The sequence below is a fragment of the Erpetoichthys calabaricus genome, chromosome 2 (assembly GCF_900747795.2).
Source record: "Erpetoichthys calabaricus chromosome 2, fErpCal1.3, whole genome shotgun sequence".
In the NCBI taxonomy this organism is placed as follows: Eukaryota; Metazoa; Chordata; class Cladistia; order Polypteriformes; family Polypteridae; genus Erpetoichthys; species Erpetoichthys calabaricus.
In genome coordinates this window covers 22,158,953-22,185,145 of record NC_041395.2, presented here as the reverse complement: position 1 = coordinate 22,185,145, position 26,193 = coordinate 22,158,953, and the positions used below count along the sequence as shown (strand labels likewise).

At 41.9% G+C, this 26,193-nt stretch overlaps 1 protein-coding gene across 1 annotated transcript in view; it reads left to right on the top strand.

Moving 5' to 3' along the window:
- LOC114647433 (USP6 N-terminal-like protein) overlaps positions 1–26,193 on the top strand; it is a 284,398-nt gene that overhangs the window by 216,857 nt on the left and 41,348 nt on the right. Inside the window, exon 8 of the mRNA XM_051923606.1 lies at positions 2,592–2,701. Within this exon, the coding sequence (XP_051779566.1) occupies positions 2,592–2,701 (110 nt within the window). The remainder of the gene's footprint in view (positions 1–2,591; positions 2,702–26,193) is intronic.

Here is a 26,193-nt window from a genome sequence, read left to right as displayed (position 1 = left end):
TACACCCCACACCCTGAACTGCCACTTCTTTTAGTTTGATGCCCAACCTCTCATGTGACACCTTATCAAATGCTTTCTGAAAGTCCAGATAAATAATCTCATCTGCTCCACTTTGATCGTATCCTTTTGTTGCCTCCTCATAGAATTCCAGCATGTTAGTAAAATACGACCTCCCTCTTCTGTCCCCATGCGGACTGTCCTGTACTTGCCAGGTGTTGCTCAATCTTATCCTTAATAATTCCTTCCATTAATTTTCCTGTGATGCATCTTAAGCTTACTGGCCTATAGTTGCTTGGATCTGACCTGTCACCCTTTTTATTTAATGGGATGATATTTGCTATATAATGGGATAATTGCTATTATATGTATATTAAGAGTATCAACTCATGTTTGGTAAGGATGTATGGGGGATGGGGGGGGGGGGTCAAAAATGGACCTTGACTCAGGCAGCATTATTTAAGTGTTGTTGTAAGTTATAACTTTTTTCTTCATTGTTGGGGCACTTTAATTAAAGGTACAACAAAGAAGAACTGCTGTCACACCTCAACAGCAGGAGCACTGGCAGGCGTCGTGGTTCACATCCCGGTCATTGCCTCTTCCAGCTTTTGCCATCGGCCAAGAGATACAGAGCAATGAAAACCAGGACAGACCACCGTAAAAACAACTTTTATCCAAAAGCAATCACGGCCCTGAACTCAGAATAAAACTGCTGTATATCATTCTCCCAATGTGCAATATAGACCTTAAGTCAACCAGTGCAATTTGTATATTTTGTTAAGTACTTTTATTACTATTTGGTTTGTTATTATTTTCTCTCTTCTTGTCTTTTTAACTCCAATGCCTCACTCTGAGTCGACTGCACCTTCAATTTCGTTGTTCCTTTGTAAAAGTGACAATGACAATAAAGATCTATCTATCTATCTATCTATCTATCTATCTATCTATCTATCTATCTATCTATCTATCTATCTATCTATCTATCTATCTATCTATCTATCTATCTATCTATCTATCTGTCATATAGTGCCTTTCATATCTATCTATCTATCTATCTATCTATCTATCTATCTATCTATCTATCTATCTATCTATCTATCTATCTATCTATCTATCTATCTATCTATTATATAGTGCCTTTCATATCTATCTATCTATCTATCTATCTATCTATCTATCTATCTATCTATCTATCTATCTATCTATCTGTCATATAGTGCCTTTCATATCTATCTATCTATCTATCTATCTATCTATCTATCTATCTATCTATCTATCTATCTATCTATCTATCTATCATATATTGCCTTTCATATCTATCTATCTATCTATCTATCTATCTATCTATCTATCTATCTATCTATCTATCTATCTATCTGTCTATCTATCTATCTATCTATCATATAGTTCCTTTCATATCTATCTATCTATCTATTATATAGTGCCTTTCATATCTATCTATCTATCTATCTATCTATCTATCTATCTATCTATCTATCTATCTATCTATCTATCTATCTATTATATAGTGCCTTTCATATCTATCTATCTATCTATCTATCTATCTATCTATCTATCTATCTATCTATCTGTCATATAGTGCCTTTCATATCTATCTATCTATCTATCTATCTATCTATCTATCTATCTATCTATCTATCTGTCATATAGTGCCTTTCATATCTATCTATCTATCTATCTATCTATCTATCTATCTATCTATCTATCTATCTATCTATCTATCTATTATATAGTGCCTTTCATATCTATCTATCTATCTATCTATCTATCTATCTATCTATCTATCTATCTATCTATCTATCTGTCATATAGTGCCTTTCATATCTATCTATCTATCTATCTATCTATCTATCTATCTATCTATCTATCTATCTATCTATCTATCTATCTATCTATCTGTCATATAGTGCCTTTCATATCTATCTATCTATCTATCTATCTATCTATCTATCTATCTATCTATCTATCTATCTATCTATCTATCTATCTATCTATCTATCTATCACTAAGACTCGTCCAATAAACCAATAATGGTGATAAAAGACTCAACCTGAGTAATGGAAATAAAAGAATCCCAACTCTGTGTTGCAGTCCGTGTGGAGTGTGCACATTCTGCATGGTGCCCCCTACAGGTAGAGTTTATATTATCATTTTTGCAGCTTGCTATCTTGTCTTCTTTATAAATTCTTTGTACGGTAGCAGCACTTTGTTTCAGTGGTTTGTGCTCCTATCTTGCAGTTCCAGAGTTCTTGTTTGTGCAGAGTTTGCATGTTCTCCCCGGGGCTCTGTCTCTTGATATTCCAGTTTTCCTCCCCATTGCCAAAGATGTGCCTATTTGGTTATTTGGCAGCTCTACACTGGCACATGTGCAGGTGTGTGTGTGCGTGAGTGGCGGCCAGTCCAGGGCTGATTCCTCTCTTGGTGAAATGGGCTCTGGTCACATTAGAACAGTTTATGTTATCTTATGTTCAACTACTTTATGTATCATTGAGGAATTTGTAATTACAGGCAGCAGCAATAGCAAATTGAGTCATAATGGCTAATAGAAAATGGGAATGTGTTCTGCTCTACAGAAAATGAAGCAGCAAGCCAGAAGCTTCTCCACAGAGATCAAGCAGATCGATCTGGATGTCAACCGTACCTTCCGCAACCACATCATGTTTAGGGATCGCTTTGGAGTGAAGTAAGTGCCATGAATGTTCTCCTCTTGTCTGTGCTCTCTGTTTCCTGCCATTCATTTTAGGACCGATGCTGGCAGCCTCTTCTGTTTGCAACATGCATGCATGTAGCTGGGATGGGATATCAGGTCTGAAACCCCCTGAAATTTGTTTCAGGGCAGTTCTTACTGATTGATTGTAGGCGGAATTATAATTCATTTGCTTTGTTGTCCCCAACAGACCCGAAATTAATGCCGGGGTGTGCCTCTGGGGGGGCAGAGGCTGGTGGCAGATGATGGGACTTAAAATACTCCAATATTACAGACATGAACAAATTTGCTGTTACCCCTTGACAAAAAAAAGAAGAACCCACAATGGCCTCTGAAATAACTCGAAACTGACCAAAGTTATTGGCACCCATCATTTTTTATTCCGTATTTAACAAAAATCAGACTTTGCTTTAGGGTTTTGACTCAACAGAATATATTTCAAATAATAACACAAATGATAATGGCTTGGGGCGGCACGGTGGAGCAGTGGGTAGCGCTGCTGCCTCGCAGTAAGGAGACCCGGGTTCGCTTCCCAGGTCCTCCCTGCGTGGAGTCTGCATGTTCTCCCCGTGTCTGTGTGGGTTTCCTCCCACAGTCCAAAGACATGCAGGTTACAGTAGGTGCATTGGCGATCCTAAATTGTCCCTAGTGTGTGCTTGGTGTATGTGTGTGTGTCCTGCGGTGGGCTGGCGCCCTGCCTGAGATTTGTTCCTGCCTTGTGCCCTGAGTTGGCTGGGATTGGCTCCAGCAGACCCCTGTGACCCTGTGTTCGGATTCAGCGGGTAAGAAAATGGATGGATGGGTGGATGGAATATGGCTTGGACAAAAATGATGGGACCCCTAACCTAATATTTGGTGGCACCACCTTTAGAGTTTGCAATCCCTGCACACAAGCTCCTCATGAGACTTCTGCTCCTGTCGTCCTGAGCCAACTGCTCCAGCTGGGTCAGGTTTGAAGGGGGTCTTCTCCAGACTGCATGTGTCAGTTCTCTCTGTAGATCTTCAATGAGCTTCAAGTTCTGGGCTCCTAGAAGGCCTCTTCAGAATAGTCCAATGTTTTGTTCTTAGCCATTCTCAGAGTAAGCAATAATTCAGTATTGTTACGCAAATTCAGTTCTCTATAAGAATGACTCTCTGTATCTGTTCTGTGGCCATTCCGTGGAAACCTCTGGTCAGGGCCCAGAACCTTAGCAGCCAGCTGTGATGGGGTTATCCCTCTTCATGAAGAGATAATTAAAGACACATAAACAAGCTTCCGTCTGCCTGATTCTTCAAGCTGATTTCATTATTTTATATTCAAAGAGGTCCAAGAGGACGATAAAAATTTCTTTCTTATATTTCAAATGTATTTCTTCCGCAAGGGGGCCTTCTCCAGACTGCTTGTTTCAGTTCTCTCCATAGGATTCAAATCAGGGCTCATAGAAGGCTACTTCAGAATAGTCCAATGTTATGTTCTTAGACATTCTTGGTGCTTTTCGCTGTATGTTTTGGCTCATTAGCCTGTTGGAGGGTCCGTGAGCTACGACTGAGATGGAGCTTTCTGACACTTGGTAGTGCATTTCACTCCAGAATATCTTGATGGTCTTGAGATTTCATTGTTCCCTGCACAGACTCAAAACACACCCTGTACTAGACAAAGCAAAGCAACCCTAAAACATAAGCGAGCCTCCTCCATGTTTCACAGTAGGTATGGTGGTCTTTTCTTTGAAAGTTTCTTTTTTTTTCATATGTGGACATGGAGGTGATGTGACTTGTCAAAAACCTCCAGTTTTGTCTCATCTGTCCAAAGGACATTCTGCTAGAAGCACTGTGACATGTCAATGTGCATTTGAGCAAATTCCAGTGGGCTTTTTTATGTGGAGTCCTCCTGGGTCTTCTTCCTTTGATCCCACTGTCACTCAAAAAGTAACAGATGGTACAACTACATACTGATGGACCTCGACCTTGGAGTTCAGCTTGTATTTTTTTGGAAGTTGTCCTTGGCTTTTTGTCTACCATTCTCATTATCCTTCTGCCCATTCTGAGGTTTATTTTCCTCTTGCAGCCACGCCCATGGAGGTTGGCTACAGTCTCATGGACCTTAAACCTCTTAAGAATATTTGCAGCTGTTGTCACAGGGAGATCAGGCTTCTTGGAGATGGTCTTCTAGGCTTTGCCTTTCACGTGATGCTCTATCATTTTCTGATTCTGCCAGGTTTTCAAAAAAATCTGTACAGATCTTCTAACTGAATATTTGATTTTTTCCAGTTTCAAATAGTATAAAACATTGGTTTAATATCTTTTCCAGATATTAAAGACTGCATAGGTTTGCGAGGGTTCAAAGAGGTGGTTCTCTTGCAGAGGTGCCACAGATAAAAGATTCTCCATCTTAAAATGCTTCCTACATTGGTTCCAATATTGCAGCGTTTGCAGGCTGGATCTCGGCCTGGAAACATTTTGGACAATTTTAAATGAGACAGATATGCTCGATAGATAATTTTGAGTTGAATAATTGTATGCATTGTGCATGTGGCGCTCGAGTGAATTCTATGCATTGCTATCTTCCACTGAGAGACCCTTTTCCCATTGTCCTCTTGGGTCTTTGAAAGGGAGGGACTGTAAAATGGTTTTAAATATTACAGAAATGCTGTCTAAGTCCTCGAAACTGAGCAATATTTTTCCAGCATGGAGGTAGGTGGGAGGTGAGGAAAATTGGGCCGGTTCTGTTTAACAAAGTTTCGATTTTGAAGATAGTGAAAGAAATGTGTTGCTGGAAAGTTAAATTTGGAGTGTAATTGTTCGTAGGATGCAAAGATGTTGTCTATGTACAGATCTCTAAATGATTTAATCCCAAATGTTTTCCAGACATTAAAAACTGCGTACGTTTGCGAGGGTTGAAAAAGGAGCAGAGGTGCCACAGATAAAAGCTTCTCCATCTTAAAATGCTTCCTACATTGGTTCCATTTTCTGAGTGAGTGAAGCACAATTGGGTTGTTAGTATATTGGCGATAACTTGTATTTATTGGGGCACAAAGCAAGGAATATAAAGAAGTACTGCAGGATTTTATTTCTATTGCAGACCAAGCCTGTGTCTGTTCATCTATTTGTGTCCATGTCCAGGTTTTTATAGTTTGTATATTTGCTGACCAGTAATAAAATTGAAAGTTAGGTAGAGCCATGCCACCTTCTGCGTTTGGTCTTTGTAGGGTCGCTCTTTAGATACGTGGATGTTTTGAATTCCAAATAAATTAGGTAATGGTTTCTTAAAAAACAATTTATTGATGTATATTGGGATGTTTTGAAATAAAAAGAGAAGCTTAGGGAGGATATTCATCTTAATGTTAATTCTTCCAGCTAGAATGAGAGGAAGGGTTGGCCATCTATGCAAGTCTTGCTTAATTTTTTCCATACAGACAGCAAAATTTTGTTGATAAAGAGCTTTGTGTTTACTTGTGATGTTTACCCCTCGGTATTTAAACTGATCTGCAAAGGTGTCCAATCTAACATTGTGTGCTTGAGAATTCGCTAGGAAGAGTACACTTTTATTCAAATTAATTCTGAGACCAGAGATCTTTTGAAATTCTGTTAGGACTACAGGCACAGTATTCTGTGGGTCTGATATACAGTGCACTTTTTCCACATTTTGTTATGTTACAGCCTTATTCCAAAATGGATTAAATTCATTTTTTTCCTCAGAATTCTACACACAACACCCCATAATGACAACGTGAAAAAAGTTTGCTTGAGGTTTATGCAAATTTATTAAAAATAAAAAAATTGAGAAAGCACATGTACATAAGTATTCACAGCCTTTGCCATGAAGCTCAAAATTGAGCTCAGGTGCCTCCTGTTTCCCCTGATCATCCTTGAGATGTTTCTGCAGCTTCACTGGAGTCCACCTGTGGTAAATTCAGTTGACTGGACATGATTTGGAAAGGCACACACCTGTCTATATAAGGTCCCACAGTTGACAGTTCATGTCAGAGCACAAACCAAGCATGAAGTCAAAGGAATTGTCTGTAGACCTCCGAGATAGGATTGTCTCAAGGCACAAATCTGGGGAAGGTTACAGAAAAATTTCTGCTGCTTTGAAGGTCCCAATGAGCACAGTGGCCTCCATCATCCATAAGTGGAAGAAGTTCGAAACCACCAGGACTCTTCCTAGAGCTGGCCGGCCATCTACACTGAGTGGTCGGGGGAGAAGGGCCTTAGTCAGGGAGGTGACCAAGAACCCAATGGTCACTCTGTCAGAGCTCCAGAGGTCCTCTGTGGAGAGAGGAGAACCTTCCAGAAGGACAACCATCTCTGCAGCAATCCACCAATCAGGCCTGTATGGTAGAGTGGCCAGACGGAAGCCACTCCTTAGTAAAAGGCACATGGCAGCCCGCCTGGAGTTTGCCAAAAGGCACCTGAAGGACTCTCAGACCATGAGAAAGAAAATTCTCTGGTCTGATGATACAAAGATTGAACTGTTTGGTGTTAATGCCAGGCGTCACGTTTGGAGAAAACCAGGCACCGCTCATCACCAAGCCAATACCATCCCTACAGTGAAGCATGGTGGTGGCAGCATCATGCTGTGGGGATGTTTTTCAGTGACAGGGACTGGGAGACTAGTCAGGATAAAGGGAAAGATGACTGCAGCAATGTACAGAGACATCCTGGATGAAAACCTACTCCAGAGCGCTCTTAACCTCAGACTGGGGCGACGGTTCATCTTTCAGCAGGACAACGACCCTAAGCACACAGCCAATATAGCAAAGGAATGGCTTCAGGACAACTCTGTGAATGTCCTTGAGTGGCCCAGCCAGAGCCCAGACTTGAATCCGATTGAACATCTCTGGAGAGATCTTAAAATGGCTGTGCAGCAACGCTTCCCAAACAACCTGATGGAGCTTAAGAGGTGCTGCAAAGAGGAATGGGCGAAACTGGCCAAGGATAGGTGTGCCAAGCTTGTGGCATCATATTCAAAAAGACTTGAGGCTGGAATTGCTGCCAAAGGGGCATCGACAAAGTATTGAGCAAAGGCTGTGAATACTTATGTACATGGAATTTCTCAGTTTTTTTTTATTTTTAATAAATTTGCAAAAATCTCAAGTAAACTTTTTTCACGTTGTCATTATGGGGTGTTGTGTGTAGAATTCTGAGGAAAAAAATGAATTGAATCCATTTTGGAATAAGGCTGTAACATAACAAAAGGTGGAAAAAGTGATGCGCTGTGAATACTTTCTAGATGCACTGTATACAGTACCATATCATCTGCATATAGAGAAAGTATCTGTTCAAGTCCTATTCTAAGTCAGTGGGTAACTGATGTTTTATATTAGTGGAAAAAATCAAATTCGCACTTAGAGGATCTGTGCAGAACTTTTTCAAAATCTGGCAGGATCTAATCAATTACATTTTAGAATAAGCTTTTAAATTGAGGAAGCAGATTCTCTCCTTTTTTTTCCCGTTTTTCTTTTTTCACTTATTAATTCATCTATTTACTTATTTTTACTTAGCTTTTAGTTTTACTCTGCTGGCCCTGCTCTCTTTCTCAGGGGTGGGGGTTGATTTGTTTTTGATCCTATTTATGTAAAAATTGATTTATTTGTATGGAATGTTGTTTTTTATAAAATCTTTTAATAAAATCAAAAAAAGAAAAAGACAGACCACACCCTCACGCACAGGGGTAGTCCGTCTCAAATACCCCACCAACCTCCCGCAGCCACATGAGCACACACACCCATGGAGATCGAGCTGGCTATTCAATTATTTATTTACTAGCCAACCCGTGCATAATTATGTATCGATGGGTGAACACTTCCTGAAAGACACAGTTGTCCAAATGGGGTGGGTTTGAGGATACGACTGTAAGTGAATGAAAGGATGGAACTCTGGAGAGAGCAACATACACACCTCTGAGCCACGTTCGGGCCGGGTGAGGTATTCTGTGTTGAGTCAAATTAAGCCAAAGGCTCCACACCTGGTGGAGCCCTTCCGTCAATTCCTTTAAGTTTCAGCTTTGCAACCATACTCCCCCCGGAATCCAAAGACTTTGATTACCCAGATCGCCAGTCGGCATCGTTTATGGTCGGAACTACGACGGTATGTGATCTTCTTCGAACCTCCGACTTTCGTTCTTGATTAATGAAAACACTCTTGGCAAATGGTTTCGCTCTCGCTCGAATTGTTGTCGTGCATGTGCCATGGTCGACTGCTTAGTGAATTGTTGGTGGGCGGGGCTCAGTCTTGCGTGCGACTTGCTTGCCATGGACTTAGTGACTTATATATATAGATTTGAAAACGGACCCTGTCCTGCTTAGCCGCGGACCCACTATTCCACACCTGTTGTTAAAGCTTTCATTTATGCTGGTGTAGCCCAGTTTCAGGCAGTCTGTCTTCCTAACACTTGGCACCTTGCTCAGTCCATATGCAACTGGTTACTGGATTTTCTCACCAACCGCCCCCAGTCTGTCAGGATGGGCAAACACACATCCTCCACCCTAACCCTGAGCACTGGTGTGTTGCAAGGATGTGTACTAAGTCCCCTTCTCTATGCACTCCTCACACCCATGACTGTCAACCCATCCACCAATCAAACATTATTGGTAAATTTGCGGATGATACGACTGTCATCGGGCTTGTAACAGACAACAATGAAGCTGCATATAGGGAAGAGGTTCAGAATCTGACAGCATGGTGCAACACCAACAACCTGGTCTTAAATACCAAAAAGACCAAAGAAGTTATTCTGGGCTTTAGGACCATGTCACAAAAACGAGACATACTCGGATAAAGGTTTGGGGCAGCCACCCATATAATTTGGTATCCTGGCTGCAAAAGTCGTTTTTATGTAAAATAAACAGCACTGATGTGCGTACAACTGAGTCCAAGACAAGACTGAGGAATTAGGACAAAGGGCAGGGTTTTAAAGGGGAAGACAGGAAGTGAGGTCATAAGGATCAGGGACGTGTTCGTTCTCCATTGGATCGGACCCGGACGTGACGTTAGAGGGGCCGGAGCCAGTAAGGTCTCCTTCCATTGGCTCGGTCCCGGAAATGATGTCACGAGAGCCAGGTGGAATCTCCCGGGAATGGTCTGCAGGTAAGAGAGAAAAAGAGTCAGTGCACTCTGCCACCTCCCGGCATATCTCAGAACTGCCATCACTCAAGCCCTTTAGCTGCCTCCCACGCGCACGTGTGTGACAGACCACTAAAAAGACCAATCACAGTCCGATAACAATCAATGCAGATGCTGTGGAGAGAGTTTCCAGCTTTAAGTTTCTAGGAGTCACCATCTCAGAGGACCTGTCCTGGGCTGACAACAACTTGGCTATAATAGGCAAAGCACCACAACGCCTCTATTTTCTCAGGAAGCTAAGGACAGCTGACCTCCCCGAGAAGCTGCTGGTTCATTTCTATAGATGCACTATAGGGAGCATCTTAACTAACTGCATGATGGCCTGCAGGTACAACAGCTGCACCAAGGCTGCTAAAGAAGCCGTGCAGCGGGTCATAAAAACAACAGAGGCCATTATTGGGACTGAACTGCCATCACTTGAACTCTTGTATAAGACTCGCTGTGTGAGAAGGGCCAAAAACACTCTCAAGGACAAAACTTATCCTGGAAATTCTTTGTTTGAACTCCTCCCGTCAGCCAGACGCTTTAGGTCAATCCGTGTACGCACAAACAGACTAAAAAAGAGCTTTTTCCCATCTACTATAACCTTTCTGAACTCTGAATCTCCTCAGTCTGAGACCATTTTTAATTGAACATGTGCAATAAGCTATATTGGTAATGTGCAATATACTATCCATCCATCCATCCATTTTCCAACCCGCTGAATCCGAACACAGGGTCACGGGGGTCTGCTGGAGCCAATCTCAGCCAACACAGGGCACAAGGCAGGAACCAATCCTAGGCAAGGTGCCAACCCACCGCAGGACACACACAACCACCAAGCACCAATTTAGAATCGCCAATCCACCTAACCTGCATGTCTTTGGACTGTGGGAGGAAACCGGCGTACCCGGAGGAAACCCATGCAGACACGGGGAGAACATGCAAACTCCACGCAGGAAGGACCCGGGAAGTGAACCAAGGTCTCCTAACTGCGAGGCAGCAGCGCTCCCCACTGCGCCACCCGTGCAATATACTAATGTAATACAATATAGAATATGTAATGTACTATTCATTAATAAGTGCAATAACAATTTATGCTGCTGTACTTTGAGCAATAATAATTTGCTCTGGTTACTTGATCATTTAACACTGTATACAACATATTTGGAATTATTTGACTTTTCTTTAAATGCACCTGGGGCTGTCACAAAAAGTCATTTTGTTGTGTTACACAATGACAATAAAATGCTTGAATTGAATTGAATTCTAAGAGAATGGCTCTTGAAAGCCTCAGTCAGCTTATAAGCTAATCATCATGGGAACAAAAATCATGCCGGTCTGAAAAGCTTGTTCCCTTTATTTATAGTAATTTGTGTAGCTGAATTGGATTGTGTACTTGTGTCATATGATTTACACGACATCGCACTCTGAAAAGGAGTCTGGCTGAAGTACGCGACACACCTACTCTATGCCACGACTGCCAGATAATTGTCATTGTTGTTCCAGAGTAAGAGACCATAGTGTGAGGAGGATTTATGAGAATAGTGTGCGAGGTACACCTTGAGATGAGAATGTCAAGAAAGACGAAATCGAATGGGAACATCGCATAATATGACTGACATGTCATGCAAAGGCCACTAAATGTCACTGGATGTGTGCAGTTGGATTGGCTTGTCAACGGAGCAGAGCTCTGGGGGTCTGTAGCTCCACTCTGTTATCACCTGGTGTTGCTGCAGTCCTGAACCCCCAGCGCACACTTGAAGGGTGGGGTAACACTCAGGTAACCAAACACCATAATAATAAAGATGAGGAAGAAGAAGAGGAAGAAAGGCTCTTGTTGAATTAAACTGGGTTAAGACGGGTTCAGGATGAATGGATTGTTTATCTGCTTCCCCCTTATTAACGAAATTACTGAAAAATGCCAGCTGATTCAAGTTTTAAATGGCGGGCTGACTCTGAAGCTCGATTTGCATATCCTGCTGTGATTGCCCAGGAAATGGTTTTATGCTTTATCTGGTCAAATGGTTAGGAAATTGCATTTCCTCACAGAGTAAATGGTAAGTGCGGACACCACTGCTGCTGAATGGCGAGTGTGGTTTGAAGCTTCTGCTGTCGTTGTTTTGTCTAATGGAGGAACAGACAACTTCAGGCCTGTTGGGCCACTATGGGGGCAAGTCTGGTCCTACATTCATGGATTAATTAATTAGCCTTCTTTTAAAATTTGTACTCATTTTTGTACTGCAAAATACTTGGTCGCAAAAAATGAGGTATTTAAGAAAGCACCATGGAGCGGCTGCTGCTTCACCACCTGAGGCCACAGGTCCACCACGCCCTCGACCCTCTGCAGTTGGCATACCAGGAGAAGGTGGGAGCGGAGGATACCATCATCTATATGCTACACCGATCCCTCTCCCACTTGGACAGAGGCAGTGGCGCTGTAAGAATTATGTTTCTGGACTTCTCTAGCGCCTTCAACACCATCCAACCTCTGCTCCTTAGGGACAAGCTGATGGAGATGGGAGTAGATTCATACCTGGTGGCATGGATCGTAGACTATCTTACAGACGATAAATGATAGATGATAAATTAGACTGGACTGCCAATACTGATGCACTGTGCAAGAAAGGACAGAGACGACTATACTTCTTTAGAAGACTGGCGTCTTTCAACATCTGCAATAAGATGCTGCAGATGTTCTATCAGATGGTTGTGGCGAGCGCCCTCTTCTACACAGTGGTGTGCTGGGGAGGCAGCATAAAGAAGAAGGACGCCTCACACCTGGACAAACTGGTGAGGAAGGCAGGCTCTATTGTAGGCATGGAGCTGGACAGTTTGACATCTGTGGCAGAGCGACGGGCGCTGAGCAGACTCCTGTCAATTATGGAGAATCCACTGCATCCACTAAACACTGTCATCTCCAGACAGAGGAGCAGCTTCAGCAACAGACTGCTGTCACCGTCCTGCTCCACTGACAGACTGAGGAGATCGTTCCTCCCCCACACTATGTGACTCTTCAATTCCACCCGGGGGGATAAACATTAAAATTACAGTAATCCCTCGCTATATCGCGCTTCGCCTTTCGCGGCTTCATTCCATCGCGGATTTTATATGTAAGCATATTTAAATATATATCGCGGATTTTTTTCTGGTTCGCGGATTTCTGCGGACAATGGGTCTTTTAATTTCTGGTACATGCTTCCTCAGTTGGTTTGCCCAGTTGATTTCATACAAGGGACACTATTTGCAGATGGCTGAGAAGCTACCCAGCTTACTTTTCTCTCTCTCTCTTGCTCTGACTTTCTCTGATCCTGACGTAGGGGGATTGAGCAGGGGGGCTGTTCGCACACCTAGACTATACGGACGCTCGTCTAAAAATGCTGAAAGATTATCTTCACGTTGCTATCTTTTGTGCAGCTGCTTCCTGAAACAACATGCTGCACGGTGCTTCGCATACTTAAAAGCTCGAAGGGCACGTATTGATTTTTGATTGAAAAACAAACTCTGTCTCTCTCTCTCTCTCTGCTCCTGACGGAGGGGGTGTGAGCTGCCGCCTTCAACAGCTTTGTGCCGCGGTGCTTCATATACTTAAAAGCCAAACAGCCCTATTGATTTGTTTGCTTTCCTCTCTCTCTCTGACATTCTCTGCTCCTGACACGCACTCCTTTGAAGAGGAAGATATGTTTGCATTCTTTTAATTGTGAGACGGAACTGTCATCTCTGTTTTGTCATGGAGCACAGTTTAAACTTTTGAAAAAGAGATAAATGTTTGTTTGCAGTGTTTGAATAACGTTCCTGTCTCTCTACAACCTCCTGTGTTTCTGCGCAAATCTGTGACCCAAGCGTGACAATATAAAAATAACTATATAAACATATGGTTTCTACTTCGCGGATTTTCTTATTTTGCGGGTGGCTCTGGAACGCAACCCCTGCGATGGAGGAGGGATTACTGTATACAAAGTTATTGTCTGTTATACCTGCATTGTTATTACTCTTTAATTTAATATTGTTTTTGTATCAGTATGCTGCGGCTGGAGTATGTGAATTTCCCCTTGGGATTAATAAAGTATCTATCTATCTATCTATCTATCTATCTATCTATCTATCTATCTATCTATCTATCTATCTATCTATCTATCTATCTATCTATCTATCTATCTATCTATCTATCTATCTATCTATCTATCTATCTATCTATCTATCTATCTACTCGAGTTTTATTTTCCATTACATTTGACCCAACACACTAACAACCTTCTGCGGTGGGCTGGCGCCCTGCCCTGTGGTTTGTTTCCTGCCTTGTGCCCTGTGTTTGCTGGGATTGGCTCTAGCAGACCCCCGTGACCCTATAGTTAGGATATAGCGGGTTGGACAATGGATGGATGGACTAACAACCTTTATTTAATATACAGTAGCACTTTTCCACCCAAAGGCACTGTATAAGTTCAGATTAGAACTGTGTCCATGCAGTGGGTTGAGTGACTGGCTGAGGGTCACAAGGTGGGTGGGCACGGAGCTGGCAGCCTCTCCACTGTTTTGAGTCCATTTTTAGATCCTGCTTTTTCAGAAGGCAGTAAGTGATGATTTTCATTGGTTATCTTTGTCCTCCTGGCACAACGCTCCCGAGCAATGTTGCTAGTTTTGTCGCCCAATTGGGCTTTTTTTTATTTAATTTTTTAATAATTTTTTTAGTTTTTTAGAAACAACATGGTATTTTGGGCTGTTTCTCAACCACTACTGCATTTTTAACATATTTTTCATCTGTCTGGCATCTCTTCCGGCTTGGGCTACTTTTTTTGGCACCTTGGGGTATATACATTTTTAGGGACCTGGCAACTCTGCTTCTGAGTTGCCTCCCTTTAAAAATGTATTTAGGGACTATATGCTGGTGGCAGAGAGGCACAGTTGGCAGTGACACCAGGGTTCGTGGTTCACGTCCTGCCTGGAGTTTGCATGTTCTCCTCATGTCATGTTCAAGTGCTCCGGTTTCCTCCCACCATCCAAAGACATGCAAGTTGGGTGAACTTGCTGTCCTGAATTGGCCATAATGTGTGGATGGTGTGTATGTGTGTGTGCTGCCTTCCTCATAATGCTAGCTGGGATCGGCTCCAGCATCCCCTGAGACCCTGTTCAGGACTAAGCAGGTTAGGTTAGCAGGAAATGATTGATTGATGATGACTATGTGCTGCCACCTAGTGGACTGGTGAGGTAAGACTGGCCTCTTGGACTGCACCTTTACATTTACAGTTGGCCTTCTGTGTTCGTGGGTTTTGCTTAGTTAACCAACTGGGGATTGAAAATATTGAAGAAGAAAAAAAGAAAGAAAGTTACAAAAAGAAGATCTTGAACCTGACGCACAATGAGCTCTATGTTGCATCTATGCGAATTTAGTCATCTGTAGCTGAAGTCACTTCAGTATGCCCATGTCGATCAAACAGAGGAAGCTCTGCAGTCTTACTTGTGACTTTACGCTGTAGGAAGATAAGTAAATAAATCAAGTTAAATAACATTTGATCTGGCTTTTATATACTGTAAGTAACATAAATCATCACAAACAGGAGTTTGCTCGATATCTTGGCGAGCTCTTTTAGCCGTGCTGTTTCGTTGGAGGACAGGTGAGGGGCAGACTGACTGGCAGGACGTTGCCGGACCTCTTCCTGCCATCTGTCACCTTTACACCTGCTGCAGCTGCGTTGTTCTTATATGTGATTGGACATTTCTTGCAGGGAGGGCTTCTGTTCTCTTTCTCTGATGTAGAAGCCCCCGTCATCATCTGAGTTCACCGCTGTTGTAGGACGTCTTTATTTAATAAACAGCAGTGTCAGATTGGGGCGAGCGTAAACATGACTGAGAGAATAGAACTGAATAAAAAAACACTAACCTTTACAAGTACCATACATTTACTGCGGTTGTTACAGACTCAAATCAAATGTATGTTTTTATTCTATAATAGTAACAATAAGAGCAGCTCACTACTTAAAACATTTATTTTGTGACACGGCAAGGCTTGAACCTGCGACCTCTTGATTATGAGTCAGCAGTTCTTACCGCTGTGCTACAAAGCAGTCGTGGCAATGAAGTTCACTGGCCCAATTATTTTTTCTTCGGTTATAATCTTGAATAAAAGCGTACTTGTTTTGTTATACTTGTATTTTTTGTGAAAGTGCTTATTTGATATTTGCATTTCAATCTTCACATATTACAGTAGGGTCCATAAATATTTGGTCAGAGACAACTTTTTTCTAATTTTGGTTCTGTACATTACCACAATGAATTTTAAATGAAACAACTCAGATGCAGTTGAAGTGCAGACTTTCAGCTTTAATTCAGTGGGGCAAACAAAACGATTGCATAAAAATGTGAGGCAACTAAAGCATTTTTTGAACACAATCCCTTCATCTCAGGGGCTCAAAAGTAATTGGACAATTGACTCAAAGGCTATTTCATGGGCAGGTGTGGGCAAGTCCGTCGTTATATCATTATCAATTAAGCAGATAAAAGGCCTGGAGTTGATTTGAGGTGTGGTGCTTGCATGTGGAAGATTTTGCTGTGAACAGACAACATGCAGTCAAAGGAGCTCTCCATGCAGGTGAAAGAAGCCATCCTTAAGCTGCGAAAACAGAAAAAACCCATCGAGAAATTGCTACAATATTACGAGTGGCAAAATCTACAGTTTGGTACATCCTGAGAAAGAAAGCAAGCACTGGTGAACTCAGCAACGCAAAAAGATCTGGACGTCCACGGAAGACAACAGTGGTGGATGATCGCAGAATCATTTGCATGGTGAAGAGAAACCCCTTCACAACAGCCAACCAAGTGAACAACACTCTCCAGGGGGTAGGCGTATCGATATCCAAGTCTACCATAAAGAGAAGACTGCATGAAAATAAATACAGAGGGTGCACTGCAAGGTCCAAGCCACTCATAAGCCTCAAGAATAGAAAGGCTAGATTGGACTTTGCTAAAGAACGTCTAAAAAAGCCAGCACAGTTCTGGAAAAACATTCTTTGGACAGATGAAACCAAGATCAACCTCTACCAGAATGATGGCAAGAAAAAAGTATGGAGAAGGCGTGGAACAGCTCATTATCCAAAGCATACCACATCATCTGTAAAGCACGGTGGAGGCCGTGTGATGGCTTGGGCGTGCATGGCTGCCAGTGGCACTGGGACACTAGTGTTTATTGATGATGTGACACAGGACAGAAGCAGCCGAATGAATTCTGAGGTGTTCAGAGACATACTGTCTGCTCAAATCCAGCTAAATACAGCAGTCAAATTGATTGGGCAGCTGTTATACTGAGTGTTTTTTTATTTAAGTTTAATGTCACTGTTCTGTGTGCCCACTGTTATGGATTCATTCATACAGGTACAGAGGGGCATAGCATCAGCAGTTAGAATTGCCGAGCCAAGCACAGGACTATAGAGAGCTACAGATAGCTGGAGAATTGAATAGTCAGCCTAAAGACAGACTAGTATATTTCTGTCTTCTGTCAGTACAAAAAACCTTTCCTTGTTGTGAGAATGAGAACTGTATGTAGGCATTGTGCTATTCCTGTATGTTTGAAGGTGGGGTTTGAGTACTGTCCTGTCCTTGTTTGGATCGGAGCCCAAGAGCCTGCACATGGAGCAACCAGTATACAAGAATGGACACCTACGGCCAACACTTTGAAGCTTCCGGGCGGAAGAGTATGTCTTCCATCCGAGGCCGGGCAGAAGATTCTGTCTTCTGTCCATCTAAAATCCTTTCAGCGTGGCGACGAAAGATGACGGACTGCACAGATCAAGATTCCCACGGCTTGATATGTCTGTCATAAGCTTCCCGTTTGTAATACCATGTGAACCCGTCAGTAAAGAGCTAGATTATCCTTTTTGTTCTCGTGCAATCTTTTAACCATCATATTGCATGCAGGGGAGGGATAATACCTTTTTATTTAAATTCAGGTTAATTAAAACGCCGCAATTGAAAAGAACACATTTCCAGAGAGCTAATACCTCTCTTAAGGAAACAGCGGCGTTTCATGATACAGATGGACAATGACCCCAAACATACAGCCAAAGCAACCCAGGAGTTTATTAAAGCAAAGAAGTGGAAAATTCTTGAATGGCCAAGTCAGTCACATGAACTTAACCCAACTGAGCAGGCATTTCACTTGTTGAAGACTAAACTTCAGACAGAAAGGCCCACAAACAAACAGCAACTGAAAGCCGCTGCAGTAAAGGCCTTGCAGAGCATTAAAAAGGAGGAAACCCAACATCTGGTGATGTCCAGGAGTTCAAGACTTCAGGCTGTCATTGCCAGCAAAGGGTTTTCAACCAAGTATTAGAAATGAACATTTTATTTCCAGTTATTTAATTTGTCCAATTACTTTTGAGCCCCTGAAATGAAGGGATTGTGTTCACAAAATGCTTTAGTTGCCTCACATTTTTATGCAATCGTTTTGTTCACCCCACTGAATTAAAGCTGAAAGTCTGCACTTCAACTGCATCGGAGTTGTTTCATTTAAAATTCATTGTGGTAATGTACAGAACCAAAATTAGAAAAAAGTTGTCTCTGTCCAAATATTTATGGACCTAACTGTATACACTTCATGTCAAAATTTTGTCGTTAGTACTCTTCTTCTTTCGGCTGCTCCGGTTAGGGGTCACCACAGTGGATCATCTTCTTCCATATCTTTCTGTCCTCTTCATCTTGTTCTGTCCCACCCATCACCTGCATGTCCTCTCTCACCACATCCATAAACCTTCTCTTAGGCCTTCCTCTGTTCCTCTTCCCTGGCAGCTCTATCCTTAGCACCCTTCTCTCATATATACCCAGCATTTCTCCTCTGCACATATATTGAATTACTCACCGTCGGACTTTGCCCATACTATCTACCATGGGAGTTTAATCAATTATTTGTGACAGTCGTTTACATTCCGCCTCATACTGATATGGGAGCTGCAGCTGAATCAATTCTTGAAACTGCTTATAAACTAGAAACCAAATCACCTGGTTCTTTCAAACTTGTGATGGGTGATTTTAATTTAGCAGTCTGGAGTCAGTATTACCAAATTACCATCAATATGTGAATATTAACACTAGAGGGGACAAAACTCTGGACATGTGCTCTGGAAATGTCCCTAATGCCTACATATCACATCACAGAGCAGCCCTGGGTGCGTCTGACCACGTCGTTGTTCATCTTCTTCCGAAGTACAAACAGAAACTGAAACAAGAAAAAACAGCCATACGAACAACACAAAACTGGTGCCAGAGCACTATTTTTGGATTTTTCTTCAGCGTTCAATACTATACAGCCTCATATACTGATTGGGAAATTAAACAGTATGAATGTAAACCCATTTATCACACTATGGATTCAGAACTTTCTTTTAAATCGTTCACAGACAGTTAAAGTTCAGGACATTTTTTCAATAGTCATTCATTCAAACACAGGAAGTCCGCAGGGGTGTGTGTCTTATCACCATTGCTGTTTACTCTGTACACAAGTGACCTGAGACAGAACAATGACCACTGCTCCATTATTAAGTATGCGGATGACACCATGATCATAGGATCCATATCTGGGGAGGATGAAAGCCACTATCTAAATCAAGTGGACTGTATGGTAAACTGGTGCAATAAAAACTCTCTCACTCTGAATGTAAAAAAGACCAAAGAAATTATATTTGATTTTAAGAGACAGAAATCTGTATGGTCACCTATTGTAGTTCTGGGTGAGGAGGTAGAAATAGTGACTGAATATAAATATTTAGGAACTTGCCTAGATAACAATCTTAACTGGAATACAAAATATTATTTTCTAAATGCAACCAGCACTTATTTCTCCTCCATAAACTCAAACTATTTAAAGTAGACAAGGACCTCATGTTGTCCTTCTATCGCAGTATGATCCAGTCTGTGATCACTTTCAGTTTCATTGCCTGGTTTAATCGTCTGACAAACCAAAACTCAAAAAAGCTCCAGCAGATTACGAAGTATGTAGCTAAAGTTATTGGGGCTGATGTAGATGATTTGACTAGTGTGTGTCAGAGGGCAATGCTAAAGAAACTGGAAATCATCTCAACTGATGACAGACATCCATTACATGTAGAACTAAACTTCAGTAAATCAGGAAGGACAGTCGCTTTGAAAACCCACACAAATCGCTCCAGAAACTCCTTTCATCTTAGTGCCATACGACTTTTCAATAAGAAATATCGGAGATAATGTTTAAGGTTTTGATATATATCCTGTAACCTTTTTTTTTTTTTTTTTTTTGGTGTAAATATGTTTTATCTATTTGTCTGTTTTATTTCATTCTGTCTGTTACCTGTTATTAGATGCAACTGAGAAGGCAAATTTCATGTTTTCTTGTGTAAACATGACTAAATAAAGAAACCTAAACCTAAACCAATGCAATCTCGCCTCTCTGACTTTGTCTCCCAACCGTCCAACTTGAACTGACCCTCTAATGTACTAAAACATGAAAAAAGTTTGTGATTTAGGTACGTGTTCAACATTTCCTGTCATGCTACACTTACATAGATCATTGTAGACACGGAACACACATGAAATACATATGTTCCAAATAACGATATATTACAACTCCTGGTACCTCACTCCCAGATAAACAAGGATTGAGCTGGGAGAGCTTTTGGCCCTTTCTGTGGCGGTGGGAGGATGTGATAGCAGGCTGCTTTGCTGCTCGTGTTGATCTACACATTTATAACACAAAAGGCGCTGAATGGAGAGATGCGAATAGATTTAAGGTGGGCCAGGATTACGAGTTTTTTCGTAGGCTTTGGTAATTCTAGTGTTAAAGTATTTGGGAGGATGTGCGTAGAACATGAACAAATACTATGCCATTTTATATAAGGGACTTGAGCATCCGTGGAATCTATGGGGGTCCTAGGACCAATCCCCTGCATTTGCACAGGTTCTAATTGTACATTTCTTTGCCTAGCAGATGCTTTTATTTAAATCAGCTTCTTAAAGGGGCCCGCATAATCAGGTAAACATCAGTCTGGGCAGGGGTGTAGCACAGAACTCTGGGCCCTATACTAAAGCAGTCTCTGTGGGCCCCTCCCACTTGAAAACAAACTTTGCATTCCAGGCGTCAAGTAGAACCCACCCAGTGGATTCTGGGTAATCATTACCCATTTTTTTTCCCCCCCACTACAATGTCCATGAGTCTGGGGACTGTTTTGGAACAAATGTTACAGGACAAAGTTACAGAAATGATCATCACTAGTAAAGAACACAGAACAAAATGCAAGCGAGTTGCACCTCCGTGGTTACAAGGACCTAACAAAACCATTTGACAATTATAAAAGAACAACCTGGTCCGGCTTCTTCCATCCTGGAGAACATGTAGTGGTAGTACTGTCAGAGTGCAGTGAAATTCATAGCTATATGTCAGACCAGCATGCAACATGTTCTGTCGGCCTTCTTTCACTTACTAAACAGTTGTTCTGTCTCTGGCAACTGCTGGATCTCGTGACCTTTAGTGCCCTACCATGCTTTCTCTTCACCTGGTACACCTAAGGGGCCCACCACCTCCAGTAGGTGCCCATCTTTCTGCACTCACATGCTAATCCATACTGTCAGTTTAGGTTGCCCCGTCTCCATCTATCAGCCTTGCTGGACCCCATTCATACCCTGTGCCACCATTTCCTGCCAGGCAATCAGTCACAATAGCTTAACAGAGGAAACCCTCAGTGCCACTTACTCTGAATGCAGGAGAAGCTAAACAGGAAAGCAAGTTATTTTTACAATGACGTCTGGGAGCAACAGAAGCGTGCAACTGCTGCGGTCCTCCAAGGCTAAACGGCGTCTAAGAGGTGCAGTAAATTTGAATATGTTGCAACCGGACAGTAGTGGTCTGAGCAGGGGTCTGGCCTCTGTAGCCCAACCCTGGTCTGGATGCCACATCCATAGAGCTGAAGCAATAAAAACATCAGTCATTTCCTGCGCCCCCGTTTTACCTTCCTGAAGCTAAATTTAACCGCCGAGTGTTTACAGGAAAGGTGACAGGAAAAGTCTTAAACAGAAATGCTGGAGAGACCCACACAGTACTCCTCTAATATGCTTTTGTTTTTGTCAGTCAGTCAGTCATTAACCGACCCGCTATATCCTAACATAGGGTCATGGGGGCCTGCTGGAGCCAATCCCAGCCAGCACAGGGCACAAGGCAGGAACAAATCCCGGGCAGAGTGCCAGCCCACCGCAGGGCACACACACACAGCAAGCACACACTAGGGACAATTTAGGATCGCCAATGCACCTGACCTGCATGTCTGTGTACTGTGAGAAGAAACCCACGCAGACACGGGGAGAACACGCAAACTCCACGCAGGGAGGACCTGGGAAGCGAACCCGTAGATCTACTGACTGCGAAGCAGCAGCGCTACCACTGTGCCACCCCTTATGTTTTTGTCTCTTCATTATTCTTGCAAGCAATGAGGAATTATATGGAATTCATCTTTATTGGTTGTTTTTTTTTTGCCTCATATGGTCCAAACTTTTCATTACTGTTCCTGTTTCCATAGTGTAGTGGTTATCACGTTCGCCTAACACACAAAAGGTCCCTGGTTCGAAATCAGGTGGATTCAGCTTTATTTTAAGCTATGTGGGTGGCACAATGATAGTGTGGCTGTCTCACAGTAAAGAGACTGTGAGTCCGTGTCCTCAATGTGTCAGATATTGTAAAAAGGATTATTTTTAGGCAGAGTTGTGGCCCTGCTGGGTGGAGTGGTGGCTCTCTGGCTAAAGGTTCTGGGCTGGTAACTCCTAGGTTGCCAGTTCAAATCCCAGCACTTACAAAAGCAATGCTACTCCATTGGGCCCTTTAGTAACCTGCAGTTGCTCCAGGGAGGCACTTTACAAATACCTGACCCTGCACTCTGACCCCAAAACTCTCTGGAGAGTAAATTGGGGTATGGAAAAAATAACTTAAAAATGGTTATACAGTAAATGGCGAGGGAAGGAAAATAAAATCGTTAGTTTACTGCACTATAACCTCACAGGTCTGTCTGTGTGCTCATATAAGTTTAAGTGTTTTGTCGTGGGTACCCAGTGTAGTGAGATTCTCTTACTTTTACAGTTAGGTCCATAAATATTTGGACAGACAACTTTTTCCTAATTTTGGTTCTGTACATTACCACAATGAATTTTAAGTGAAACAACTCCGATGCAGTTGAAGTGCAGACTTTCAGCTTTAATTCAGTGGGGTGAACAAAACGATTAAATAAAAATGTGAGGCAACTAAAGCATTTTTTAACACAATCCCTTCATTTTAGGGGCTCAAAAGTAATTGGACAAATTAAATAACTGAAAATAAAATGTTCATTTCTAATACTTGGTTGAAAACCCTTTGCTGGCAATGACAGCCTGTAGTCTTGAACTCATGGACGTCACCAGATGTTGGGTTTCCTCCTTTTTAATGCTCTGCCAGGCCTTTACTGCAGCGGCTTTCAGTTGCTATTTGTTTGTGGGCCTTTCTGTCTGAAGTTTAGTCTTCAACAAGTGAAATGCCTGCTCAGTTGGGTTAAGATCAGGTGACTGACTTGGCCATTCAAGAATTTTCCACTTCTTTGCTTTAATAAACTCCTGGGTTGCTTTGGCTGTATGTTTTGGGTCATTGTCCATCTGTATCATGAATCAATTTGACTGCTGTATTTAGCTGGATTTGAGCAGACAGTATGTCTCTGAACACCTCAGAATTCATTCGGCTGCTTCTGTCCTGTGTCACCTCATCAATAAACACTAGTGTCCCAGTGCCACTGGCAGCCATGCACGCCCAAGCCATCACACTGCTTCCACCATGTTTTACAGATGATGTGGTATCCTTTGGATAATGAGCTGTTCCACTCCTTCTCCATACTTTTTTCTTGCCATCATTCTGGTAGAGCTTGATCTTGGTTTCATCTGTCCAAAGAATGTTTTTCCAGAACTGTGCTGGCTTTTTTAGATGTTCTTTAGCAAAGTCCAATCTAGCCTTTTTATTCTTGAGGCTTATGAGTGGCTTGCACCTTGCAGTGCACCCTCTGTATTTACTTTCATGCAGTCTTCTCTTTATGGTAGACTTGGATATCGATACGCCTACCCCTTGGAGAGTGTTGTTCACTTGGTTGGCTGTTGTGAAGGGGTTTCTCTTCACCATGGAAATGATTCTGCGATCATCCACCACTGTTGTCTTCCGTGGACGTCCAGGTCTTTTTGCGTTGCGGAGTTCACCAGTGCTTGCTTTCTTTCTCAGGATGTACCAAGCTGTAGATTTTGCCACTCGTAATATTGTAGCAATTTCTCAGATGGGTTTTTTCTGTTTTTGCAGCTTAAGGATGGCTTCTGTCACCTGCATGGAGATCTCCTTTGACCGCATGTTGTCTGTTCACAGCAAAATCTTCCACATGCAAGCACCACACCTCAAATCACCTCCAGGCCTTTTATCTACTTAATTGATAATGACATAACGACGGACTTGACCACACCTGCCCATAAAATAGCCTTTGAGTCAATTGTCCAATTACTTTTGAGCCCCTGAAATGAAGGGATTGTGTTAAAACAATGCTTTAGTTGCCTCACATTTTTATGCAATTGTTTTGTTCACCCCACTGAATTAAAGCTGAAAGTCTGCACTTCAACTGCATCTGAGTTGTTTTATTTAAAATTCATTGTGGTAATGGACAGCACCAAAATTAGAAAAAAGTTGTCTGTCCAAATATTTATGGACCTAACTGTATGTCATCCACCGACTAGCAACAGAGCAACACACAAGATGATGAAGGCCTCAGACACAGGTTTTGCTAATGCAGGTGTCAGTATGAGTGGCTGTTAGATAGAACTTTATTTGTCCACAGGAGGACATTTGGATTTTTACAGAAGTTCAATTAATAACTATATACACACACACACACACACACTAAGGACCTCCTTATTACTGAGACCAAATTCATGTCAAGAATCTTGCTTTCTGCTGTATTTTTTCTCTTTGCAAACAACCCGGGACAGTAAACAGGACACCTCTTCTGTGTATCTTGTCTCTTTTTAAACCTATTTGACACACCTAGGTGTGTCAGACTGGACAACTCTCTGACTTACTAAGATTATGAAAATGAATGCAATGGCTAAACAAAAAAAATCGCCAGGACAGTCAAGTCATGTGACATCGCCTTTAGTTGTCAGATGTAGCTTTTTGTGAATCAACTAGAGACTAAGCTGAAGATTTCTTACAGAGTTTTGTCTTAGATAGATAGACATTGAATTGTCCCCAGGGAGATATTTGGCTTTTCACAGAAGCTCTTTAAATAAATACTTGCTTCGCTTGCCAACCCCCGGGGTGGGTGCCACTTGTCGGATCTGCCGCTCGCGTATGGGAAAGCGGATGTACAATTTAAACAGATTATTATATTCATGGGAATTGTTATATATGCATAATAGAACTATTGTACATTACAGTGAGTAATTAACCATAGTAAAAAATAGTAAAATGTAATAAATTGAAAGAAAATGATGTTTCATGTTGCGTTAGAGGTATTCGTTGCGTTATACGTTTTCGTCTGTTTGGCTTTGAAATTAACACACAAATACTTTTTCAACTTACTTTCAACTTTAGAATTAATTTTTCGTCAAGATCGCATTGAATTTTGATTCCGTGTTTGGAGTTACATCGTGACAATGCAACGTATAACTGCCCGTCTAATAAATTAACCAACTTTTTTGAATGTTTGTCACTGTGATTTGTTAATTGTCATAGCACAGAGGTGTCCAAACTGCGGACCGTGGTCCATTTAATTGGCCTGCAGCAAATTCTAAAAATATAATGAAATATGGCCCCCACACACTTGTTCTTAACTGTATCGTACTTCTTTAGTTTAACACAAGATGGAGCTGCTGTCTTGATCAGGGCAGCGTCTTCACAAACAAGTGTAACCAAAAATGGCAGAACCAAAGAAACGCACAATAGCAAGTGAGTGCAGAAAATTTCAGACACGGTGGGGAAAATGAATATCTCTTTCTTCTAGAGGTCAAGGGCAACTGTGTCTATTTCATTTGAAATGAAACTATCGCAGTGATGAAAGAGTGTAATGTGTGTCGACACTACGCAACTGAACATCCGACCTACACGTTGATTTTGTGACTTTCTCATCACGCTAAGTATCATAGTTCGCTTGCAGTACCAATTTATTAGCGCAAATCCGAGAGAGACTCATCGGGCTGCAAGGCCCTCGGTTGTAACTTTAAGTTTACTTAGTTAACGAACGAGAGAACGACTTAACGGATTTAGATCTTTTTTTTCTATAATTTGAAGAAGAGGGACGTCAGGAGTAGAGAGCTGAGATCGCACTGTCCTGTTTCACTAAGCCACGGGGGATGGCTAGTAATACAATAAATGAAAACCCATT